The sequence below is a fragment of the Eleginops maclovinus genome, chromosome 4 (genome assembly GCF_036324505.1).
Source record: "Eleginops maclovinus isolate JMC-PN-2008 ecotype Puerto Natales chromosome 4, JC_Emac_rtc_rv5, whole genome shotgun sequence".
Classification (NCBI taxonomy): domain Eukaryota; kingdom Metazoa; phylum Chordata; class Actinopteri; order Perciformes; family Eleginopidae; genus Eleginops; species Eleginops maclovinus.
This window is the reverse complement of record NC_086352.1, coordinates 9,991,152-10,018,603: the sequence shown is the minus strand read 5'-3', so window position 1 is coordinate 10,018,603 and position 27,452 is coordinate 9,991,152. Positions and strand designations below refer to the sequence as shown.

The following is a 27,452-nucleotide window of genomic DNA, read 5'->3' as shown; positions in this document are numbered from 1 at the left end:
TCTGCCACATGCTGCGAGTCTAGAAGACTCAGACAAATGGCTGGATTATGAGACATGCAGTTTAGAGAGACATATAGTTCCCTCTTCTCTACTAAGGGGTGGAATCCTGATTTATCTTCATCATCTCCGTAGCTTGTTTTCTTTTCCTCACACTAGTTGTGGTTTTAGCAAGTTTCCCAGTGTTTGATTGAATAGGGAGGCAGCCGCAAAGCTGTTGTGTATAAATCCAACCCTGACCCTGTTTATCATGTACAATCAAGAAATTATAGAGCTAACAAATACACATGATAAATCCTGCCCTGTTTGGTTTAACAGTCAGATAAGCCTCCGCTTTTGCTTACTCACGCAGACCAGCAAAAATCAGCTAAACTGCATCTCCTCTCCAATTTCATTTGATTTCATGCTCCGAGTGTCTTCTTAGTGAGGCTTTCCCATCAGCTTTTAAGCTGTATTTATTTTGGTCCTATTCACCTCATTTTTTTGTAATTCTCAAAACAACACTGCAGAAGGAATAGTAATGACCACTGTTTCCAGAACTGACTTGTATCTCTCTGCACTTCCTCTCTTTGATTTCCGTGTCCCTTTTTCCTAATTTTTGTACAGAGTCTCATTTTCTCACACTGTTTCCACATTTTCTCTCCCCTTATTTTTTCCTTTTTGGTTTCCCTTTTTCTCCTTGTCACCTTTTGACCTCAGATCACCGTTTTGGAGATGGACGGATAAGGCTTTCAATGTGGCTGCTCCATTTGCTGATTGCAGCACCTGTAGTGGGGAAGATAATGGCACAGTAGTGGTGCAGCTCAGAGCAAGGGCGTGAGGTGATGGTGTACATTGTGACCAGCCCCTGGAATTATAGACATCACATTATCTTAGCTCTTCATCTATGTTGAGCGAAAGCCCGTTGCTCCCGCTCTTTCGCTTTTCTGGCTCGTGCTAGTGGGGGTGGGGTGGGTAGGGGGGGGGTTGTGCTCGGTTGGGAGGAACTGGCCGGTGTTTCCTCTGCCACACTGCTGCTGGCTGACAGGGGACCCCTTTGACATGACCTTAAGGACCTTGTGGGAGATAACAAGGCATCATGATAAAACACAGATGCAATTAGTGGCAGATTGATAGTCCACAAAGCTGGAGTACAGATACTGGCACATGCTTGTTGGATAAGTGCATGCTGATGGAAGTGTGTGTGTGTGTGTGTGTGTGTGTGTGTGTGTGTGTGTGTGTGTGTGTGTGTGTGTGTGTGTGTGTGTGTGTGTGTGTGTGTGTGTGTGTGTGTGTGTGTGTGTGTGTGTGTGTGTGTGTGTGTGTGTGTGTGTGTGTGTGTGTGTGTGTGTGTGTGTGTGTGTGTGTGTGTGTGTGTGTGTGTGTGTGTGTGTGTGTGTGTGTGTCGTGTGATCTACATTACAGCCATGTCACTCACTGTCTCTCAGTTTATTCCCCACAGAGGTCATTTTTATTTGCTGACCGCAGACTACAGCACGTTGTTTTGTTCCTCCGAGCAGATACAGGTTACACTTTAGAAAGGTGTGAGAGACGATGCAGGGATGCAGGACAAGCATACTGGAAAACAACAAGGCTCCTCTTTTCATAAACATCCCATCCCTAAAAACAAAAGTCCCACCTGTATGAAAAGGACACAGACCTTACTTCAAAGTCTCAGTGGGCGTCCTCATTTCATCATGGTCAGTATGCAAAGTGGCTTTAGAGATTTCATGATTTAGTCAGAGCTCTTAAGTCACACGTCTGAGCTATTTAAACATAAGAGCAGGTTTAGGCTGAAATGAGTTAATATTGGGCATTTTGTTGGATGTGTGGGACCGACACTGTAACATGAGATTTTTCTCAAGTTGGTTAGCTTGGTTCAAGACCTCTGAATCACTGCCCACATTTTTCCATTAAGAAGACAAAGTATTTCAGTGATTATAACGCGACGGAAAAGTTTGAATTTCCTTCGAACAAATACTATAAATTCCCCATTAAAGAAGTTTGCCGTATTTTTTTGCGAATTCACCCTGTGATTAAATGTGATGACGGTAATAACAAGAACAACTGGTGTGGGAGACAAACCTGCGTCAGCAAACGCTCCAAAGCGTGTAGTTAAAAAATATGACCCTGAATACATTAAACTTGGATAAATAATCAAAGGCAGTGAAGTGTGAGGGTAAGCAGGATATTTGTTTTGGTCATTACAGCTGACAGTGGCATAACACATCTTTACAGCCCGGTTTATTTTCTACTTGTGGGCCTCAAGAAAAGAAGGTAATTTCAGATACCAGCGCCAACTGTTCAGTGGTCATACTGTAGCGTACATGTTGTGGCATTACATTATGAGTAATATCCAAACACTTATTGACCCACATAGAGTGAGAACAGGAAGATTTATTTGCTAAATGCTATTTATAGCGGTGGGGCGGTGGTGGCAAAGTCCATAGGGGCTTGGCCTGGGAACTGGAAGGTCACCAGTTCAAGTCCCCGAAAGACCAAGTGCCACCGTGGTGTCCCTGAGCAAGACACTGGTTACCTACACTGCTCCCCGGGCGCCGTACATAATGGCAGCCCACTGCTCCTAACACTAGGATGGGTCAAATGCAGAGACCGCATTTCGTTGTCCTAGTACTTGTACTCTGTGCAATGACAATAAAGTTGAATCTTGAATCTTCAATCTTATTAAGTCAACCAGAGTTGCGCTCTGTTTTCTAGATGACCACACATGATACACATGATCAGTACTTTCTGCTTTCCCTGCTGTGTTTCTAATAACTGATGTAAAATCTATAATTTGGTTGTTCTCAAGTGTTAATCTGTGAGTCAAAAGACCTGTCGATCAATTCCAGATTGATGTGTTTTTTGTGTTTGGGCGCCGTCTTCTTTTTCATGTGTCAGTGCTTACCTTTAAGGGGTCAGACCTCTATCTATTGGAAAATGTTCTCCTGCAGCAGATGTGACATTGCCTTTCTCTTGGCTGTGTTGAATAACAGTCCTAGACAGAGCTTTAGAGGTGAATGGGGAAAAAAATCATACGCTTTACCCTCACCTGCATGTCCTACCATACATCTACTTGTAATCTTATTGCTGGATCTCTTTTAGCAGCGTTAGGTAAGGTGGACTCCTCTTCAGCTGATTTTACCTCTACCCTCTGTAGGTATTTAGTAAATCCCTCTGTTTTCCCTTAGCCTAAGGATGGGGAGATTTGCCTCTTCCTCTGATGAAATCTGCCTGGGTTTGATAAAACAGCGTGACTCACCTAAATATAGCAACCTGCGACTGCACAGCCCCAGTGTCAGTGATGTGCTTGCAGTATGCCTGCTGGCTGTGCTTGGCAAAGACAGCGCCGTTATGACAGTTCATTGGAGCGGGTGACAACAAAAATAGGATTAACCCTTTAAACTTGTTTTTTTTTGTTCTCCTAGACTGTTAAATCTAGATGTGTTTCCAACTGGCTTGTTTAAAACAATGGCTTGATCTTGTATGGTAAACACACCAGCTTTCCTTGTTGTCGTAACAGATGTTGTTGTCCTGTTAGTGTGACAGGCTGAACAGAGATAAGCCTACCTCTTCCTCTGAGTGTAGCCAAAGCAAAATTTGTTTTCTTTCTCATAAGAGCCATTGATGCTTAATGTTGGATGATGTCCTTCTCATTTATTCATTCAGGAATGGTAGGGGACTTTATAAGACTGTTGCTCTGTCAGTTGTCATTTAGATTTGGCTGCCATTTAGAGCCGGATGAGTTGAAATAGTGCTAAACGACAGCTACTCAGGAAGTTGGCTCCAAAGAGTAAAGTGAACAAAGAAACAAAGACAGCTTCTGCAGCTATTGAAACTGACTATAGACAATAGGTTCCCATAAAAAAAAGACTGCAGGAGTCATTCAAATTAGTACATTTCAGCAATCAGTGTTTACCTTTTACTGAGAAGTCACTCCTTTGGGTCATGCAAAGCACAACGCCATTCATAACATCATTTATTTCAACTACAAAGGGACTCTCTTTAAACGTAATTAAGTAATGGGTTGGCTGACCAAATTTGACCAACTGGAATTGGAGAGGTCTTGTTTTTGGGGTAAATAACATGGGTCTCTTATTAATTGCTGTGGAAATGCCAATTTGTCGTTAGGTGTGACAAGTGGCTGGTTTAATCTTATCTGTATATGCAACTCAGCTAAAAAACCAACTGTTCAAGTGGCATTACAGATATTTAAACAGACACAAAATCAAACCCTATCTGAGATCAGGCAGTTCTATTAGTTATGATGCACCAGTCCAATAAAACAGACTTCACTTAACAGATTGGTTATTTGCCAAATGTTATCAATCTTCATGATTAATGTTATGAATTGTTTCTTGATCATGAAATCTGGACACAAGCCATGAATAAATGTTGGTGTATCCATTTAAATTCCCTGAAGTCACCTTAGGTAATCAATCCTGATCATTTGATAGAAAGAAAGACAGTACTAGTGGTTGCATTAGGTACTTGGTATAAGCCAAAACCTTAAGTATAGAAATCCATTGTTGGGTATACAAAATGAAAACTGCATCTCAGCATGTAATGGTCAAAAATACAACAGGGTACTATTAATGTTACATAATTCTCAGGACCCCAACGCGACCACACAGTGAACATGAAACCACACACGTTTTAATAATTCTAAAGGGTAACTACTTTCTCTTGCAAAAAAAGGGGACAATCCAATCATGTCACAGGAGCAAATGACATTTAAAGTGCACACAAAGTTGGCTTGTGCCCTCATAGAAGTGCAGTGTTGGATCCCTGCTCTTCTGCTGTTCCCATTCAGTCAGTGTGCGGCATAATAAAGGGAGGCACCTTTAAATATTGTCTGCCACTTGTACCTGACATGACAGATGATCTGCTTGCATGCAGCCTACAGATAGACATCTCTGCGAAGAACATGTGACCAAGTCGACACATGCATGCAGGACAAAACGCAAACATATACCCCCTGTAGATGCCACATAAGGAGAATTGTATATGCGCCTCATTCTTGTATCCAAGTAATTTACATATAGGCTACTCTAAAAACTAATTGTGTGACCATCTCAGAATGTTTGTGGTGGCTCTCACAATGCCTTTCAGGTAGCCTAGCTAACAGGGTGAGGAGAAAGAGAGAGGCTTATCGTGTAGTCCGATGCACTCTGAGGGTGAAAACATGTTCCTGCTGTCCCTGGTCACCCCACCAGAGAGCCGAGTGGGCCGTGGCTCTGTCCCTACAGGCAGCCAAATGTCAGGGCTCCCTTCATCAGTACATTGAGCTCTCAGCACAACAACAAGTTAGGTGTGAGATATTCCGCTGCCTCTTCTTCTCGATGTTACCAGTGTGTCTCTGCTTTGTTGGGCCTCGTTTTAAAGTCTACTTCCTTGAGGGGAGGAAAGATGATATAGCCCACATAATTATACAAAATAACAAGCTGTGGCTGTGTTTTTTATTTCAGATATCGTGGTTATAATTATTTTTTGTCATGTAATTCATCTTAAGAATTGTTTTTCACGGAGCGCTTTATCACTCGTCTATTTTAGGTTTTCACTTTTTGTTTCCAAGCAGAAAAATTAATTAATGTAGAAAAAGTTTTATAAAGAGTGAAGGCATCAGCGGTTTCGTTTTGTTGGACTATATGTTATACATAGTCAACGTATTAATTGCATAGCTTTGATTAAAACAAATTGGACTTTTCACCACTCATTTACCTCAGGTTTGACAGATTACGAGCTTACAACTTTTCGTGCATGTATCAAATACATAGATCTATATTAAAATGAGTTGCTTCTCTCTCCTCTAACACCTAGGAATATCACCTTCACATCCCCACTGCTAGGTTGCTGGAGTTTGCCCTCATTTTACATCAAGACAGGTGGTATAGCACCACACAATGTGAGTCATTGATTTGGGAAGCACACAGAGGTACGGGATTGTTTAATGCCTTTGAAATGTCCGCCTAAGATCCCGCACTCTCACAACTGTATTTATAGAAGAACGTTCTTCCATGTCAGGGTCCCAGTGAATAATAAAACACAGTAAATGGATCCCTGCTATGTTTAGGTGACCTGACCTCCATTAGACCACAGGAGTGAAAAGCAGAAATCATGAGGAAATACTCTACACATGCATGCACGCACACACAAACACATGCGTATACACAAATGTGCATGTAAAGCGAGTATACACTTACACATAAAAACACTTAAAGTCTACAACACAGCTCTCTGAAATTCTGCTTACTGAGCGATTCCCTTATCCTTGCAACATTGCTGTAGGTCACTCACAATATTTGTTTAAAGGATGTGTTTGAACTCGATCTGACAGATGCCAGGATGTCCACCATCAGTAGATTGATGTATTTATAAAAGAAAATCCCTTGCTACCACAAAAAAGTGCCATGCTCTGATTGCATTTTCTCTTTTTACATGCATGAACATGATTACATTCCCTTCATATTTAAATATATATATATTTTCACAAAGAGCATACAGCAGCTGCTCTTAATCTTACCAGCAATCCCAACACTCCTAAAACAAACGAGGGGCTTAATCAAACAGGTGGCAGTGGTAGCTGTGTGGCTTCTGTCAGAGTGATGTGGTCTTAAACATCGATCTGTCTTGCTACAAGGTGTTGAAGGACTCTGATCCCTACTTTTTCTATTGCCTTCACCCTGTTTCTTCACTAGATCCTTCATATTGTGGCATTTAACTGAAGCCAGATATCGTCTATCTTGTTATTTTCTGGCGCCGAAAGACACACAGTTCTTGATACACATTTGTTTTTATTTGCCAGGTAGTGTTGTGGCTCTATTGATGGGGGAGTGTTGGCTTAAGCAAAGTCCATTCCTCCGAATGACTTTTAATGACATCCCCATCAGATTCAGCTGCACTTTGTGTTGAGTAGTAATTAGCAAATATTAGTATTGTCCCTTTAGGAATTGACGGCATGCTGATGTTAGGATTTGTCTTGAAGCACTAAGGGCAGCCCTTCAGTGTGGCTGTTGTGTTGTTATTATGTAACTTGTCTGCAGGTGCCATCCCTGAGATTACAATTAGTTTCATGCATAAAGAATATTGATAGAAAATAGATATTTAGCCAATTAAAACACGCTATTCCACTTTTATGTTTCAAAAGCATTGTACTTTATTTGTGACATGGATTTTGTGTGGTCATACTTTGCAACATACAGTTCCCTCATGATAATAGTTACAATAATTAGATGTGGTTCCTCAATTTAAGAAAAGTCTCTTTAATCTGATATGTATTATTTTGAACTAAATTAAAACCCATGTCTGGGTCGTCCAGTTAATGCAGAAAGCAACCATGGCTTTGCAGCTGATGCAGTGACTGAAAGAAACGAATACTCTAAATTCATCGCTGCTACCCGTCTAATGCTCGAAGCATACTTACTTAAATCCGGATAGTAAGCTTTGTAGCTGGGGGGGATGACAACACATGCACAGGCTATCTAGCGTTTATAATATTAGATAACATGGCAATATGAAGAACAAACGTCATTACCTATGTTTGTATTTCTTCTTTTGAAGTTTTTCTTATCCTCTTGGGCTTTCACTCTTAACATGAGCAAACACAGTGGTGGCAAGGTCTGTCTATAAATAACTCCACTTGACAACAAGCTGGAACAGTACCCTTTTACTTTGAAGAATTCCAATTACTGTCACCGTATCTCCAGTGTGTGTGTGTGTGTGTTATTTTTCTGTGTGTGCAATAGACATGAAACTGAGATGTCTGTGTGTACACTGTATATTTATGTATGCACGTCTAAGTGTGAAATGCTCTTGTAAACTGTAACTCAAGCACATTACCACTCAATCGTCTGCTATGGTGCAAGCCAGCCCGTGTCGATTTGCAGTATTTCACAGGTATTATTTATTCAGAGTGAATTGGTCCACAGATGAATGTGTTAGTGGGAATGAATTTTAATGCCACCGTGACAAACAAACATGAAGAATACAGTGCTGGCCATCATTCATGTATTTTATTTCCCCTCCGTAATCCATCAGTGATGGTGTAAAGTCATGTTCACAGAGACAAAATGGAACATTGTGAGCAAAATAAATCAAAGTATTATTCTGTCACCATGTCTGCACCATTTAAATGATAACACAGCAGTATAGGAACACCCTGATTGCATTATTTTAATTAAGTACAGATAAGAATCACATCTTAGTTTAAATTCCAAGGAAATGCCTGATTATAAATACGTAAGGACCCTTGAAACTATACACGTATATCATTAATTGCTGCAAAATGATGATAATTAATAACTGTATTTGTACACCTTTTAAATTATATGCATGATTAAATACTGTATGTGAGCAAGTCTGTACCAATTGAATTGTAACGTTTAGTACAGAAGTGTAGGAAGAGAGTCCTTGATTAATCCTACTATCAATGTGAAAGGATGAAACCACTTGAAGTTGTTCCGCTTTATCACAAACAGGTCTCAAAGGACTTTAAAGAGATAAGGCTGTTTAATATCTAACTCATCATCAATAAAATGATAAATCGTACACCATCCAACAACGCACACCTGAAAGAACAAGGTTTGGTTTTTGTTTTTGCTCTGTGAGGCAGACAGTACCTGTACTGATGACTACATTTTTCCTTAACTTGACACGACATGGGCCAGAGGACGTTTTGGATCAGGCTGTGTCATCCCGTAGAGCAGCTGTTCATTGTAAAGCCGAGAGTTATTTACTTCAACAAACTGTGAATCAAGCATGAAATCAATAGACATCAGCTGCAACAAGGACGTGAAAGAGCAGTAATTACTTGCGGTAGACTTGCTAGGTTGCAGTAAAAGTGCATATCCTACGCTGGTTATGTTTGCGGTATCCTTTCTGCCTTGTTTTTTATGGCTCTTGAAATTGGTTTTGCGCACAGACAGATCATTTTGGCCCAGTCGGAGGCAGGTGGGTAAATCATCCAAGCTCACTGGGCCACTCCACCATGCAGAACCCCCTTCATGGTGCAATCTATAGAGCAACCAGGATATATGGCCCTCAACACAAAAGAGCCAATCTGGATTCAATTACCAAGCTGGGGAGAGAACAATTTATATCCAAACTCTCAGACCTGGAAGAACGTCAAGTTCACAGTACAGTTTGTAATTAACAGTTAACCCTCTTTGACCTTTAAGTTAGGATTTACAGTAAAAACACAAATAGCTTATTATGTCAAGCTGCCGTCTGACAGGCTGGGGGCGGTACATATTATGTAAAGGTGATTACGTTTTTTAAGATGTATACGCTCACTCCCAACACACATGCACAACACCCAAAGGTATCTAAGGTTAGAACAAGCTTTTGATGAGTCACAGTGAGTTTCATCCCTGGTTGCTTATGCACAGATACTTATCTTCAGTACGCAAATCTATATATATACATATATACAATTTGTATACTTCTGTAAAATTGCAAAGCATTTAAAGCGTGTACGTTGGTGGTGTTTTGTGATTATGGCATCTGAAAAAAGATGGGATAGGACTTAGTAATTGAGTAGTTTCCTTGTTTCTTCTCTTTACTTCTGTCCTTGTTGATGTTGCAAATGGAGCTTCTGCGATGCAAGAAAAATGTCAGACTTGATCTGATCAAGTATTCTCCTAACGTAATCATTTTATAGAGTGAGACAAAGTCAACCGTCTTTCATTTACTTATGACACTTTTCATAAAGGTCAGTGTCTGTTTAAAATAACTATACTATAAAGGAAATATAATGCCACAATAATAATAACATTGCCCTCTATTAACTCTTGCAAATGAGTTGTGTCTTTAAGGGTATCTTTTACTTTTGTGTCATGGCTTTAAATTTGCCTTCACATGATAGGAATTGTTATCTTCATTTGCTTGTGAGTTAGGGTGCAGAGCCTCCAAGTAAAGGCAGCAAGGCAGTTTTGTTTCTGTAGTTACATCCCTATTTTGTAGCTTCTGGGTTTGCACTTACGGCTGTTATCTCATTGACTGCGCTGTAAAAGGTCAGGAACACCAAGGTCAAATTAGAAATAATTTGAGGGCAGCAATCTGTAGCAATTTTGAGCAATGCGCCATGCCGAGAATAACGTTTCCACCATAGGTTAGCAATTGCGCAGAAGAAAATATATATAGTCCTACCTTTTTCAATGTGTTGTTAATGTTTGATACAAAGGGATGCACATACAGTGTATTGTACATCATACAGTCCCTATCTAATAACTTTTTGCACAGAAGATTAGCATCACCTGGTCGCTAGCTGGACCGGATGCTGCTAAAAGTCGGCTGGAGAATTTTACTTTGTTCTGACAGCATTTTCTCCTTCCAATTTCTCTCTCCTATAAGGTTTTACTGGGACTTGACCATGCTGCTACTGATGGTGGGCAACCTCATCATCATCCCCGTTGGCATCACGTTCTTCAAAGATGAGCACACGCCACCCTGGATCGTGTTCAACGTGGTTTCCGACACCTTCTTCCTCATGGACCTGGTCCTCAACTTCCGGACGGGTATCGTCAAGGAGGACAACACGGAGATCATTCTAGATCCGCAACAGATCAAGATCAAGTACTTGCGGAGTTGGTTTGTGGTGGACTTCATCTCCTCCATTCCTGTGGACTATATCTTCCTCATCGTGGAGACGCGCATCGATTCAGATTTCTACAAGACGGCTCGCGCCTTGCGGATTGTCCGTTTCACAAAGATCCTCAGCTTACTGCGACTCCTGCGCCTGTCCAGACTCATTCGCTACATCCACCAATGGGAGGAGGTAGGAAGTGCACCTCATTGTGTTTGATGTATGTGTATGGTTGTGCTGTATGTTGGGCCACATTTTCTGTATGATAGGTTGTTATTTTGAGTTGGCTTTGGCAAACTAGATTCCCTGGATGTGGATAAGTGGACTCACACAGAGAGAAAGAGACAGAGATTCTGGGAAAATACCGGGGAAATCACAATGATTGACAATCTTACACCCATACTATTTGATGAAGCCAATCAAACACATAGGGCTTCACCTCTTATATCCAATTATAATCCAAATGGTATTCCCATGCAGGGGAGTTACATCAAGCCTTTTTTTGCACAAGCTCTGTACTTTCTCAAATCCTCTGGGTAGAAAATATGGATAGATGCTGCTTCTGATTACATCCATCCTTGAAAGGAGTGAAGAGGCTCTTTTGCTTTACCCCAGTCACCAATAAGTAGATGAGGCCGGAAGTTGATTAGCATTTTCCCACCGTGTGCCCATTCAGCAAGCAATGGGACCACAGAGCCCTGAGAGGCATTGCTGTGACACAAGCATGATTATAATTGCGGCAATAATTAGAAAAGTTCTCATTGCTCTCTCTGGATGGATCTTGTTGTTTAGTCTCAGAGGTAAAAATGCAAAATGAAGCATCAGAGTCTCAGCGTGGCGTTAACAAGAAAACACAGCACCAGAAGATAATATTGGACAGTCGGGGCTGCTATGTTGGTCAGTCAAAAAATAAGAGAAAGAGGGTTATTTAATAAATGCTACCCACGACTCGGACTGCTTCCTGGAGGCGCAGCACTTGTTAATAAACGGCTGTTCCACATATCCTCCGAAAAAGAATCAAACCCCCTACAAGCTTGTACTCCTTTGAGGCGCTGGACAGTGATGTGTGGGGCTTTAGTTCAGGGTTTAGTTTCTCTATGTACTCTGACACAGGAAGTTGCATGTTTAGATTACAGATGCTATTCAGCTTTGCTTAGTTTGTGTCAGAGATCAAAACAACATTGTCAATCAGTAGTCAGTGCAATCCAAGAACTGTAGGTAGTTTATACATCCCATTGATTACCCAATATCAACTTGTGTACTCAGATACATTTCATCCAATTACGAAAGTACATATATTAACTTAATAGTTGTTTTTGGTATTGTTTCTTTTACTTTTTAGGTTGTATTTAGACGTTTTATTCTAAATATCTACTCATACAGTAATGTCTAATTCACTTTTGCCAGTTATAGTATGTTAAATTATAGTGTTCATTTTCTTTATTTGGCTGCAGCACAACTGAAGGAAAGGACTGTTTGTTTCATCAAAACAATCAGTCAACAAAACAATAATTTGGGTTTGGCTATTTATGTGTCTTTGTGGCACGGCTGATTGGATGATGACCCATTTGATTTTATTAAAGAAAGGCACACAATAAAGATCCTTTTTCTGCCAAATACAAGCAAACTTAAAAATGATCGTTGAACGAATAATAAGATTTTCAGAAAATAAATTCTTGCCTCACCTGTGTGGAAGACTTTTGCCCTAATTACACATTCACATTGGGCCTTCTTACAACATTCTATTGATATCCAATAATTAGCCATTCAGTCTGCAAACTGTTGTGAAAAAGCAGTAAGATAGTTGGTGGCTGTGTCCATCACCTGAGTGTATGACCTTACATGGACAATTGGAAAGGTTGAATAGCCAGCTGATTGCCAATCAAACCACAATAACCCCAGACCTGCCCACGGCCAATTTTTAACCACTGCTGGCTTTCCGTGTAGAACAGTGCATATAAGTGAGGCAACATTAATCATGCAAGGCCTCTGTGATGCCATTTCAAAGAGAGGGAAAAGTTCAAATGAATCGCTGGGGGAAAATCCCTTTGCCACCTTGGGGCCTGCATGCATGTCTGCCGCTGTACTTCTGTGCCCAGAACGAAGGGAGGGAAACATGCAGTGGAGGTCAGCCTTCGTTTGAATAGCGAGGACACACTGACAGTGTGCGGTCACATGGTCAGCCTGTGCACTGAGGCAACAAAGGAAGGACGAAGAGAGTAGGAAAGGATGGAAGTAGCTAAAATGATGGAATAGGGAACTGCTGAACTAGCTTATGGACTTAATTTTTATAACTGACCATCTTCCTTTTTTAAGGAAATAAGAAAAGTAAAATACATGTAAGAAAAAGGGAGAGCAACCATTCCTATTCATTGCATTAATACACCTCCAAGGACTTTGTGTGTGTGTGTGTGTGTGTGTGTGTGTGTGTGTGTGTGTGTGTGTGTGTGTGTGTGTGTGTGTGTGTGTGTGTGTGTGTGTGTGTGTGTGTGTGTGTGTGTGTGTGTGTGTGTGTGTGTGTGTGTGTGTGTGTGTGTGTGTGTGTGTGTGTGTGTGTGTGTGTGTGTGTGTGTGTGTGTGTGTGTGTGTGTGTGTGTGTGTGTGTGTGTGTGTGTGTGTGTGTGTGTGTGTGTGTGTGTGTGTGTGTGTGTGTGTGCGCGCGCGGTTTCCTGATGAATGCTAGTTAGGCAGTCAGAGTGAAAGGCCAGCTTTGCCCCAGCGCCACAGTACTCCAGATGCAACCTCACAGAAATGTCATCTGTCACCGCAGAATAACTTGTCGCAAAGATCTCACCACCTGACTGACTTTTTGACTTTTTCCTATTGACAGCTACACTTCAGACAGCATGTTCCTATCTCCTCTCCATTTGAGTATTTCGGTAACACTTTACACTGACCTACCATTGGTCTATTCCCTCGGGATAAATAAAGTTTCTTGAATCTTCATTTTAATTAATAAAAAGACAGTTATTCACCGTGATGAGGTATTATTTCACCTTGGTTTCACAGACTGAGGCAGGATCCCTGTGATCCATGTCACTTTGCCATTTTTAGCCCCCGTATCATCACTGAATGCCACTCAGCATTATTTGCTGCACTAAATATGACGCCGCTATGAGCTGCACCTATCTGACATGGCAGAAGCGGCCTGCTGTGATGTCCTGATGTCCTCCAAAAGACAAAGCTGATTTATTTAACTCATATTTCACAAGTATCGCAAGCTATAAATAGTCCCGCACAAACTCATTTGGAGTGTTATTGTTTGAGTTTAATTTCCTCCTCAAGAAGTCACTCAGAGGACACTTCTTCCGGGAGTCTTGAATGCAGCTCAGTGAACTGCTCTGCATGGTTTAATGCCTCATAGAGTGATACCTTTGGGAGCAAACTTTAAAATTAGAATCTTTTTCTCGTGACTGTCTGCGGTGAATAAAGGTTTTTAAGAGATTAAGCACATGCAAATAGGAATGGTAATACAAGGAAACACAACAATGTCAAACATTCTGAAGATGTATACACAGACCAGGGACAAAACAGAGCTCAGATGCAGATGCTTTACTGGTGAAGTGCTTAAAGAATAGACACAAGACTTCCAAAAAATATCCCTTAAATCAGTAGCATCCATAGAGACCATAGGAAATATGTCAAAGGGTGACAAAGCTAATCATTTGCTTGACATCCTTACTCAACAAATTGCACCAGTGCGACTGGTCCCTGGACTTTCTCAGCAGCATGCCGCTCCAACATGTCATAAATCTGTTTCATAATAATCCTCTGGGGTCAGTCGACTTGCTTTCCACCCGTAGTATCATCCGCTCTCATAACACCAGGATTCTTTATGAGTGAAACAAAAGTTGCTGAATCTCCTGATGCTTTCTTAGAGCCAAACTCAAATATATATTATTTTAGATTTTCCTTGGATGGCTAGCTGGTTTCATAAACACCTCGATAAGTGAGGGTGTCTCTATTTTATAGGGGTGGGAATCACCAGGGTCCCCATGATACGATACCATCACGATACTTAAGGCACGATACGATAGTATTGCGATTCTACGATACGCTAAGCATTGCGATAACATATATTGCGATATGGTGCATTTCTGTATTGATTACTTCTCCCACCCTTAATAACCAGTAGCATTAAGACAAAGAAACCAGCAGTAAAACTGAATAAATAATGTTGTTGTTGTCAGCTCAGTGTCAGCAGTCCCCACATTTGTACACAGATGCCTCTCATCCACTTTAACTAAACTGAGTACTCTGCAGCAGATACTGTACATAGATTTTAAGTATATAGAACAGAATACAGAGTTTTTGAAAAAGTAAAAATTGAGAGAATTCCTGAAACAAGTTAAAAAGAAAATAAATCTGAAAATGTTTGAAAACTTTTTTTGAATATATATATACATATAGCTTATATAATAAAATATCGATACTTGGCGTCTGTGTATCAATAAAATATCACTACGCAAAGTATTGCGATACTATGCTATATGGATTATTTCCCCCACCCCTACTATCTTACATACCGCATACTGTTGGATATTAAACAAAAGAGTGCATTGCAATCGATATACAGTATGTGTCAAAGAATATACTGTGTGTGTGTCAAGTGTTTTTCCTTTGTGTGAGGGTGTGCATCCTTTTTCTGGTTTAGATGACACAGACTATAATAGTGTGTCCTTAGGAGAGCATACTGTGCTCGCAGCCTGGAGCTCAGACATGTTGGCTCATTACAACATTTTCAAGTGTCCTTGAGCATGATGCTTGACCCCCAAACTGCTCCAGTGGTGCTTCCCGGCAGAAAATAGAGACAATTTTAGGTAAAATACATCCTCTCGTCAAAAACAATACAGCTATATTTTCCAAATTTGAAACTATTAAGAACTTGAAATGTGCAAAACTATTCCAATGCTTGTTATGGTGTATCATTATACAGTTAAATACCTAGCAGTAGTTCCCCAGTAGTTCTTCCCCTATTGAATTTAGATATATTGGTACTAAATAAAATTCATATTGTACATCATGGATATCTCAAGCATTGACCCAAGTTAATGTTTTAGATTTGACTTTGATTGATTTGCCTCGAGCACTTTGCATATGAATCTTTCCTTGACTCTGCAGTTTGGGATGTAACACTTACTACGTTAGATTAGTAAAAGGCTTGTTAATTAAATTATGTAACACTTGTTGCACCAGTGTGTTTTGACAGCTTATTAAGTCTCTTACATTTTGTCAGGGACATTCTATTAAATTAAATAAAAGCACAAATGCTCCTCTTGGACATTTTAGCAATTAAAGGGATGTCTGAAACTGCAATCACATCATCTTTGCCTCTTAGAGACTCTGATCTGAACACCACTAACACCAGCAGTATCCTTTTGCATAACTGAAGCAATGCCCCGATTCTCCACTAGCTCATAAATCTCTGCATATTTAAGTTTATTATGTTTTACAAGCGCCATGTTCACAGAGGTTTTGGTGGTGGTGGCTAGGACAGGGATAACGTTGTCATGCATAATGGCGGCCAACATGGTGTGCAGATATCCATCACACACACACACGCACAGCCGACTGCCGTTATGGCGTCTCCCGTGTCTCCTTCTTGTCAGCTTCCTCTTGTCACTTGTCATCGGGATAAAAATAAGACTGTGACCGGATATTCTCCTCATTGCAGTTGTCTCCTGTTGACGAACCAGTGACTTGGATGAGATTAGTCATCCTGTTAAATCAGATTCAAGGCAGTGCACTAACGACTAAGCTCTGAGGGCTTCCTCCCATCATGCCCGGTTCCTACAACATCGGCGTCTCGGCTGGCTGACCCAGTAAACGTTGCTTTTAGCGTGGATGGAGAAGAATTTATGAGACAAGAGCTAGAGCCGTTACTGAGGGGAATATGTTATGGTAAGGTGTAGAGTCAAATGACTTGAGGTGCAAGGAGCTATGTTACACCACCTGTTTATTTATTAGAAGGTGGCAGGACGTCTATCTCTATTAATATTGGCATCTTGGATTGTTAAGATTTATGTCTGTGTGCTCCAGTTAGCGGGAAACAAAGCGATGTGTCAGTAAAAATGGCTTTGATGGAAGTCAGCCACGTGGCTGCCCTGTGGGTCCAGAGAAGGAGTGAGGCGCCTTTTCATTTCCACCCAGTAATTCCATACACAAATATTTAAATACGGTAAATCAACTAATCAGCCCCCCACTCACTGACCCAATACCTTTGCCAAGGACTGGTCTTTTAGAGATAAGAAAGGCAGAAAGAATAGATTTAATGGGCTATTATTGAGTGCACAATGAGGCTTTCCAGCAACAGTGACAGGTCCTCAACATTTTGAATGAGCCTGTGTGATATCAATACCCACAGTGGATTTGCTTATGAAACTATTACACAAAAAATGTGTAATCCTGCACAAACCCAATAGCGCAGGTTGGCAGGGAGCAGAGTGAGAGTGGTTTTTGTGATGGGAGCCCTCCAGGCCTGTTTAGACAGATGATGGAAGGGTGTTCCCACTGGTCCACTCCCAGGCCTACTTCTCATTCTCCACATGTGCTTCATCCGCCCAGGACAGCATGCATGAACTTGACATTTTGGTCGAGGCATTTAAAGTGAGAAATCTAACCCCTGCTCCCAAAATCTGCCATCATCTAGGATGATTAAAAATAACACTGAGACAAACGTGGATTGATTAGGCTGATAAACTCCTCATGCCTTGTGTGGAAATAGGACGATGCAGCAAGTGGCGATTGTCACACTCTATAAATATAATACATACGTAAGAATAAGTAACCTAGTACTATTTCTCCAGAAGAGACATTAAAACAACCAGCATATCCATAAAACATGTTTTAATTCAAATATTTAATGTGCATTTAAAAGCAGGAATCAGAAATAAACAAAATCATCTTTGTCTTTATGTTTGCATACTTGGTCTAATGTACATTTAAATGTCTTTGTAGTTCAGGAAAATTATAATAAATCAACACACAGTTCGTTGCTGCTGCTGAATCTATCTCAGAAATCAATAGATGCTTAATTTATCAGCACATTAAACACATAAATAATAATATAATTATAAAATAAACACAAAGTTAATTAATTGGAGAGCTTTCTTGTTTTAGGTTCAATCGTCATCAGAGTAGGAACTGAGACAGTGAAATGCTTTGTAGCCCAAATGTATTTACAGAGTTTTGTACATACAGGATAACTTATAAATCAAAAAAAATATTCAATGTGTTATCAAGTACTGCTGCAGAAATGTAGCTCTTAAAATGTAACCTTTAACCTTGGCAAAACCAATTAAACTTATTCTAACAACTTTAAAATTGGAGGTATTATTTGGCTGTAGGGGTTAAGTGGAGAGTTGAGGCAGACAGGACATCTGTTCCAGGATTCAGTCTGCATAATGGCATCGGAAAAAAAACAATCAGAGTAAAGAACTTTCTCTTATGTGTCGGGAAGCCATCATGCCCAAACATTCATCATCATTAGCAGCGTGAGCAGCAAACACCAGATGCCCGGGTATAGTGCTACATCAAATGTGTCTGGGCAGCTACCATCAGCACCGTGGGACATATGCATCTATTCTCTTACCTGATCACGCTCTTCTCTCTCCATCTGTTGGAGATGACTCGGCAGCTGCCTTCTCTCTCTGTGCCTGTGTGGGCTCTCACAAGGATAGAGATTAGTTTCTGACTTTAGTGCGTAACTCTGTTATTTACCCCTTTCCTGTTTTTAAGTCTTGAGTTCTGGTTTCCTTTGCCTGAGAAATGGTGTGAATATCTTTGGTCATCTACCCTTTTTAGTAGCAGTAGCATCAATTTTCTTTGTAAGGTGGTTTAACTGCATTCATATCAATCTGTGTACATTAGGATACATGTGTGTTTGTATTAATAGAGTCATTTGAACCAGTAGGAATGTACCCAAATCTCCAATATTGCTAGAAAACAATGTATTCTTTTACCCCAAGTTGCTGGTAACAACCCTTTATGCTACTCCACATATTTTATGTCAGTGATTATGACCACAAGATAAAAATGCCCATGACCAACACTTGTCTGGCCTACCGAACTAGGAATGGATCAGCCCCTTCCTACATCCAGGCCTTAGTAAAATCATACAATCCGTCACGTGCACTTCGCTCGGTGTCAGCCAATCAGCAAACTCCATCTCTGAGAGTGGGACCCAGGTACCCCTCAAAAACATGACGGTTTGCAATCCTGGCTCCTTCATGGTGGAATGAGCTCCCCATTGACATCAGGACAGCAGAAACTCTGCATATCTTCCGTCGCAAACTGAGAACGCATCTGTCTCTTGCAACAAAACAAAAAAAAAAGCACTTAAAACACATCAAATAATGGCAGGACTTGCTTGATGTTAATTTATCTGCACTTTCCTTGTTGTTTGGAGTTTGATTATCTAGGTTTTTTGCAATTATTGTAAGTCAATTTGGATAAAAGCATCAACCAAATGTACTGTAATGTAACATGGGACTTGGTTTGCACTAACTAGCCTAAGCATTACCCCTATTTAGTCTTCTATCCAGAGCCAGATTAGTTTGAACCAATTTAGATAAAGACTTCATGTTCATTACCATTTCACATGTGTTCCTTTGGTTAAATTTGCTTTTCCTTCACGATTAATGATCAAAAAACACATCCTGCATCTCAAAGTGCTTATTAGAATTGAACTGCTCTATCATTAGCTTCATTAATGAAACATTGCCTTTGACATCCTATAGGTGATGTGACCCGTGTTTTTGATTGAAAAAAGGCGAGTGGATTTGAGCGTGGCCTCTCATATGTGGAGCCTAATGAGGGTAGTGAGAGTAACAACAAGCTGTTGTGTTGCGTCTCCATGCCCTCATCAATCAAAGCGCTCCTGTTTATGCTGATGCTAATACTGCCAGGCTCACTTTGAGTCCCTATCAATTAAAAGAAAGTGGTCAGCAATCCATCATCCTGCCTGTAACACGCCATGTTATGGAATGCAAACAGTGCGGGAATCTGTGTGTTTCCGTTACATTTTCTGCACGTCTGCATTTTCACAGAACGCTGCATGTTATATTCGCAGAGCACTTACGTCCTGATGTATGTAGCTGTTTTTTTAATTCACAAGAGGCGACAGAAACAAAAGGAGAGGGGGGGGAAGAGCTACCGACACCTCATTCCACTGCCTCAGAATAATGATCCTTTAACAACCTTCTAACAGAAGCAATCTCGGGAACAATTTTTCGTAAACTGCAAAGTCTGTTCCTGCTTGGCCGTGGTGTATTTGAATTGATTACAGCTGTGGAGAGAGATAGGGGAATCACCTTCCTCCGGTGACAGCACACTTTGGGTTACAAACTGGAGATTTGCATGGCATTACCCGTGACAGTTTCTCATAGGCTTTATACTCCACACAGTGGTGGAGTGCCAGAGGCCTTTCGCGGGCAAATCTACAGTAGGAATGTGAATGTTGGACAGTAGTGGGAGGAAGGAGTTGAACCTACTTCAGAAATATCCTGACACTGCAGTACAATAGTGTTCAGTTTATTGACAGATTCAAGGACACAATGCAATGGGACAGACTGCACGACACATTAAAGACAGTAGGTCATCCCATGCTCCATCCGGCGTGTTGGGAGGGTTAACTTTAAACACATTTTGATAAAATTACTAATAATCTGTTAGAAAAAGTATTCAGAAAACTAATCCTAGAATCACAATAAATAATAAATAAGTCTTTATGTTTTCCCCTCTACTCTCAGATTGCCTCATAACAATTAGCAACATTACATGAGATTGAAATAATATCAAAAAGATCACTTTTCTGTCTATCAATCTCCAAGTTCATTGTCAGTCGAAGCATGCTCGTAATTCAACCAAAATCTAATCCATTAAGACGTGAGACTGTGAGATGTTTTATCTCCCCCTTACATCTAAATATCTCCATCTACACATCACCAATCATAAAGAGATCAAATGCTCAAACAGCCTGAGGATAAATGTAAAACGTCTATGCTAATTACGCCAGAATCTCAAATGACTAATTTAAATAGTAAACAACATATGTGCGCTTTTATGCTTAATATCTCCGTTAGTCTTTAACGTCCCAGGAATTGCTCTACTTAAATTCACGTCTGGCTTTACACGTTTTTAAAGATTTAAAAACAGACAGTGTTTTTTTAAAGCTTCCTTTTCCTGTCTGGAAATACGATTTCACAAAGGAAAAATATATCAAACTCAAAGTAGGAAGTGGAGTGGGGCACCTCATGATTTATTCATTATCCACAGAGTGAATTTAACGCTTTAATGTTAAGGAATGCCATTACGGCTCCAGCAGGAAATTTGACATGATAACATGAATTATTTACCACAGTTTAAGGAAAAGACACACAAACAAACATTAGCTCACAACTGCTGTGAACAGAAGGGTAGACAAATTAAAGGATTTGGTGGGTTAAGAGAGAAAAGTTGCAGCTGAGCGAATGATTCAGCTTAGGTGATGTTAAACGCCTCATGCTAAACATTTTGAACAAGAGCCCAAAGAAGGAACCAAAGGGACAGAGTGTTGAGTTTCAGTGTGTTGTGAGGACGTACAACGACTGCGTGAGAGGTGGGGGGTGTCTCCCTCCACTCCAACAGAGCCCGGTTTTCCCTCCTCGCAAAGACACGTATGTTCCCGGGCATACCTCTGGCTTCATGCTGGCCTGTTGACGGAGCTAAACTGATGTGATTTGATCATGCAGCCGTACTCGCACTGTCCTGAAAAAACACCATCCTGACCCCTGCCTCCTTCTCAACACGCACATAGAGAGAAAACACAGATGCATGCTCACATTTGTAAGCGTTCACATGGAAACAGAAACAAATAAAACCTGCCCAATGCTTGAGGAACATTTAACTCAGGGTGAAAAATATGGTGATCTTTGTGTTCTGCATTAACCTCTCGCCAAACAACAAAGCGAGGCTGAAATATCGCCTCTCAGTCACAAGCGCTTAGAAGGCGCTGAGTGGATTTTAATAAGGAGCGGTTAGCAGTGCACACCGTGGTCTTCAATGGGATTAAGAGGCTTTGAATGGTTGAATCCATTAAAAATATACACCAGCCCACAAGTCCTGCAGCGCCTTATGAGTATATTTATCATTAGGATTAACAAACTCAGCCTGTGAACGCTCTCACCCCAGGAGCACAGCAACCTCTACCCTTGTACCATTATTGTGTTTGTCTGAGTGGCTGATGATAAGAGCGATTCAGCAGCAGGGGACACAAAGCCCTGCTCCCAGCCTGCCGACCATCCCCGTGGACCGCTCTCAGATGCGACATCTGCATCCACCAGCTCATCTGTGCACACTGTGAAAAAGCCATGGTTTCTGAATGCTAAGTACATTGTTTTTTAATTCCTGAAGCACACACCCTGAGCATGAAGTGATGAAAGAATAGAGCCAGAAGTCGTGGTTGTGGAGGAGGAAAATCTCCCTTGTGTGTGCTTTGTAATCTAGCGAGATTGGGGGATTTGACCATTGAATCAGCCTATCCTAACCCGTTTCCTGGTTCCTTCCTCTCCCACCCCCTCAGATCTTCCACATGACCTATGACCTCGCCAGCGCCATGGTGAGGATTGTCAACCTGATCGGCATGATGCTGCTGCTGTGTCACTGGGACGGCTGCCTGCAGTTCCTGGTGCCCATGCTGCAGGACTTCCCCGCCGACTGCTGGGTGTCCAAAAATAAGATGGTGGTAAGTGTGTCTCCTCCACTGAGTCCTCCTGCCTATTGGAATCAGATTAAGTCCTGTCTTATCTCATCTGTCAGCTTCAGTAATTACTGTACTAAAACCCTTTAGCATCCTGGGAAAGATTGCATCGCATATCTGTCATTTTAAGCCCTAAATCAAATATATTTATCTGCTGCGTTTGACCACATTTATTCAATTTGCGGATTATTTTTATTTATTTGGAGCTCCTGACATCTGTCCATATTGTGAGGCGAGAGAGACACAGAGGCTGAGCCAGGCACATTGATTTTCTAAGGAGGACAAATAGCCTTATTCAATATTGGTAGAACATTGACGGTTTCCGGTGAGCTCTCATGCTGTGCTTTAATTTAGCGTTATTGTTAAAACAGCTGCTGGGGTCTCTTTTAAAGCCTGACTCATAATAGAGTTCTCTTTTATCTGCTTATGGAGGCGCACTGTGTCACACCTGATGTGCGACTCTGAATAACCCGCAGCTGATGGCTCTCTTGGCAAGAGTGCAGCACCAAGAGGAATCTGAGTTATTGTCAGGTTTTGTGGATGGGGCCTTATTAGGGATTGATCTGACATCAGTGACTGCTTCTCTCTTCAGTTCAACTAACCAATAAATCCACAGATAGTTAACCCTTAAGCAACGCCGCTGAGGAGAGTGGTTTCCTAACTGATAGCTTATCAATGTACGTGTCGATGGAAGTGCCATCAGGGCAGTGTTTGGGCTTTTGTGAGGTCGGCAACTCATTTCGGGGGACAATTGAAACAGTTCCTCGATTGTAAAGGTTTATTGGTGACATTTTAAATCAAAGTTTTCCTCAATGAATTGCATTTAGCTGTTCAGTATCCAAATAATGACTAGATTGTCCTCTGTCACAATTGTCTTTGCCAAAAAACAAACAAATTGTTTCCAGAATTTAACTGAATTTAGTACAGGCTAATGACTGTTTTTGTTCGTTTAAATCAGAGACAGAATACTAAGTGTTTTATGAGAAAGATGACAGATTAAACTGTGGTAACAAAACAACAATTCAAGGAGACTGAGTTGTACACGAAGCAGCTTCTCGTCAGCTGTATGTTCAGCTCTCCGTGCCAGAACAGATGTCACATGAGTAGTTACATCGCTCAAGGTATGATGCATTTGGTTCATCATGCCTCACTGCCTCCCTGACATGCTCACTTGTTATATTTAATCATAAGAAATGACAGATGTTGCAAACCACTGTCCCTTGAGATGTTACACACATTAGCTACTTTTAGCTCTTTTTCCATACCTGACTTTGCAGAGATACGCACAGTCAGATGAGGTGGTCCTGCTCAGGGACAGCAGCAGGACCTGGGATCAAACCAGCAGCCTCTTCCTTCATCTGGATTAATATGATTAAAGCTAAATCTATACATTCAGACTTTTTAAAAGCACACAATTTCACCTTCCATTTTCTTCAATTCCCATTCTGTTCACCGTGATGAAAGATGCATGTTATTATTAGCTCAATATGCATGAAGCCAAGCTGCAAAGGGATCATTTTAAGTATCATAAGGGTGAGCTGTCAGGCAACATAATGTCAAATGTGACTCATCATGAAGGTACAGTACATTATGGATAAAGATCACATCTTATATATTTTCTGCAGCTTTGAAAACAAGGATATGATTGCCATATGTCTCTGTTTAATTCTGAAAAGCATAAAGTAGGACAGAGGTCCAGAGAAAATCCTGAATAATACACAAAGCCACAATAAAGAAAGGAAAATATATATATTTGATGTGTTATACAGGGAAATGTTGCACTTACTCTTACATTTTAGCAGCAGCCCTACTTTAACCTCTACTTGCTATTAAAACTTTAAAATCTTCCACTACTTAAATGTTTTAATACATCCGCTCAGCAACTTTGAGTATGGGATCACATGTTAAATGCCGTGTCACAAGAGGATTTCATGCAGTTCTGGCGAAATTATATTTCTACTCTTGTGTTGTTACGGCACAGAGTTGTGTTTGCAAAACTTCCACAGAGTGTTAGAGCCACAATAGTATTAGGCCTTTAGGAGTGCAGAGGCCCTGAGATGTGAGTAGGAACGCTCATAATGTACTTAGTTTAAAATCCTGTGTGAGAGCCGTAGCCTCTCATTACCATCAGAATGGAGTTTGTTTTGTTTCGCACAGTAAACACTGTCTAATTAATTGCATTACGTAAAAGAATGGCTCTCAATGTGACAGAATAACAAGTATATCTTTGTGAATTAATTCAAGCCTCGAGGGCAGGCACCTCTCTGATGGAAAGCTCCTCGTGTTTTGCTTACATTACCTGCTAGACAAAGAGTTTGTATTGACTCAGTCACGGTTGGCTTGGCTCTGATTAGAATCATTAGGGGACACTTTTTGTCTTCCTTTACAGTAGCTGTCCCATTATCTTGCTGGGTCATCACTCCTTACCTTTTCAGGAGGTCACTAATAAAATTGCTATCTCTCCCGACTTTTTTTCCGCTGTGGAAATGAGTTTGAAAGCAATTTGGACATGTCACCCCCAGGAGAGAGTTGATATTGATTTGCCATGAACTACCACCGGGATCTAAAGGGAAAGGGGCAATTTATCTACAAATGAGAAAACTCTTGGAGAAATCACATTTTTCTAAATAGCTGACCTACTTTCCGTCATGCGAGCCTCTAGTGCCTCACGCTCCTTCCGCCCATTCTCAGGGCTCTGTTTTAGGCTCTCGCCCAAATGTCTGCTCGCTTCAAATGTTTGCATATTGAAAAGTATGTTTTACCCTGCCATCTGCTCTGTATTGAACCAAGGCGATCCGAGGTGGATGTCTGCCATTTGTTTTGTCTTAAGTAATTGGATGTGTGTCAGCTGTCAGGGTCCTCATCGACCTTTAATGTGCCATCAGCGCCCTAATGAGAGTGAGGGAGGGAGTGGGAAAGATGGAAAGATTAACGTTCCAATGTACTCACCCTAATTTACCCTCTTCTGTTTTCATCCAGAATGACACATGGGGACAGCAGTACTCCTACGCACTTTTCAAAGCTATGAGCCACATGCTGTGTATTGGGTATGGTATGTACCCCCCGGTGGGCATGACAGACGTGTGGCTGACCATCCTCAGCATGATCGTGGGTGCTACCTGCTACGCCATGTTTGTGGGACACGCCACCGCGCTCATCCAATCCCTAGACTCGTCTCGACGGCAGTACCAGGAGAAGGTGAGTCAAGATGATGTGTTTCTGACGGCTGTGTTGTCCTGATTTACTTTCAGAGAAGACGGTGGGGGTGAGGGGGGATGCTGGCTAGCCCTAAGCTTAAAGTCTTGAAGTATGTGGATGTTTGTGGGGCCACTCAATACCCACAATGCTTAACAATTTTAAAAATGTTGTGCAAAACCCAAACCTATCGTTTCCATGATGCTTTGAGAGATAAAGAAGGGTATAATGTAGCCATGTAGTGTGTTAGTTATCACTGGGCTTTAATTTCAGCCCGGTGCTTTTAATCCTATATTTTCAAGCCTACTGTATATGTTGACATTTGGGCAAATAATCACAATTCAAAATATACCAAATGAGTTTAGAGGTTTCTGTTTGCAGTGCAACCTGTATGTCAGACATTTATCACTGGATTATGGGAGGTGTGATCATTTCCAGGCAAGTTCAGGCAAGTAAATTATTTTATTTTAGTCTGAATCTTTAGGCAAAAAACCGAGAGATGCAAATTAAAAGGTTTTCTTTCGACAGCAACACACAGAAAGATAGATATTGGGGCTGAATGAGAAAGTTGTCCACCTCTACTCAGCACTTGCATGCAGACCTTGTTTTGGCTGGATGGGCTTTTTTGGTGGAGCCATCCGTGTGGAGACAGGAAACCCAGCCTCCCCAGTCGAGGGAAAAGGCAAGCCCTGGCAGCTGGCCGTAAAGGCCTGAGTGTTACTCCACGGTGCCCTGCCCTGTGTGGGCCCAGTGTGGGCGATAATGAGCTGAGCGTCCAGGCTGCCTCATTGCCCTTCGAATGTGGGGAGGAGATGCGACAGGATGACATCGAGAGCATGAAGGCAGAGGTTCCAGTAACCCCACCCGAATTAACGAGGTGGAGTGGGAGGAAAAAAGGGCAGAGAAGAGGAACCAGGGAGATGAGCAAAGGAGCAGATTAGATTACGTAATGGGTGAGTGATGCTACATCTTCAAAAGGCAAAAAAAGGGCACTGGATAAATTAACGCCTTGCTAATCCTGAGGTGAGTAACAAAGAAACTAGTTCTCCACCAGATTCTCACCAGCTTAAAAGGCGCCTTCACATTTTCCACACGACATCTATGCACACAGGTCAGGTGTATATTTTTTGCAGGCTTAAATCAACTACACAATACATAATCTAATCTGCTATTTTGGCAATGGCCAGTTCCTTGATTTCACATTATGTCAGCTACATTACCATCTTCATAGTGTCCCAGCTGCTGGCCAGTCTCCAGCCATATGTTGTTCCTTATCTGGTTGCTGAGGTAGTCGTCTTAGTGTTTGTTGTACATTATTTCATGTTGATAGGGGGACTGCCAACTGTTTAAAAAGCCCATTATTCCGAAAGTACGTGCTTGGTTTGAAATGGCTTTAATGCTGCTGATCTGTCTAATGAAAGGGGAGCAAAGCATCTCCCCACTCAGCACTCTCCACTCGTCTGCTGCTCCGCTTTAGAGATGTCTCGTTGCCAAGTATCCTGAACAGCTGTCCTGTCTCGGCACCAGTCAGCATGTGGTACCGAAGCCATTTGCAGCCGCTCATGGGATCACCCCCCTAAGGCTCCTTAACAATCCCCCCAGCCTGCTAAAAAAAGGCTCCCCTGTGCTCCCACAGCTTCCCACGGTGCCTGCCTGCAAAAAAGGTTATTACTGCAGACTGCAATTAATTTTCACGAGTGCAAATTCTCTCATTTATCTTGCCTCTGCGATAAGGTGCTCTCCGAGTTCAATTTGTGCTCATCTGGCTGTGGGAGCCAGATAGTAGCTGTTCCTACTATACCCACTCCTCCTCTCTTCTTATCGGGGTTAGCTCCTTCAAAGACACAGAGCTTTTTTGTCATTGGCCCTCGCATCGGTTGTGTGACAATGGGATCTGCTTCCCGGAGATTTTGCTCTGCTTTTTCCCGTGTTAGACTAATACCATAATCCATGCACTCAAGA

The 27,452-nt window shown here is 41.4% G+C and overlaps 1 protein-coding gene across 1 annotated transcript in view; it reads left to right on the top strand.

Moving 5' to 3' along the window:
• The window catches only part of hcn4 (hyperpolarization activated cyclic nucleotide-gated potassium channel 4), a 61,667-nt gene that overhangs the window by 8,753 nt on the left and 25,462 nt on the right, over positions 1-27,452 (top strand). The window contains exons 2-4 of the mRNA XM_063881659.1: positions 10,327-10,750; positions 22,119-22,280; positions 25,275-25,493. Coding sequence (XP_063737729.1) covers positions 10,327-10,750; positions 22,119-22,280; positions 25,275-25,493 — 805 coding nt within the window. The remainder of the gene's footprint in view (positions 1-10,326; positions 10,751-22,118; positions 22,281-25,274; positions 25,494-27,452) is intronic.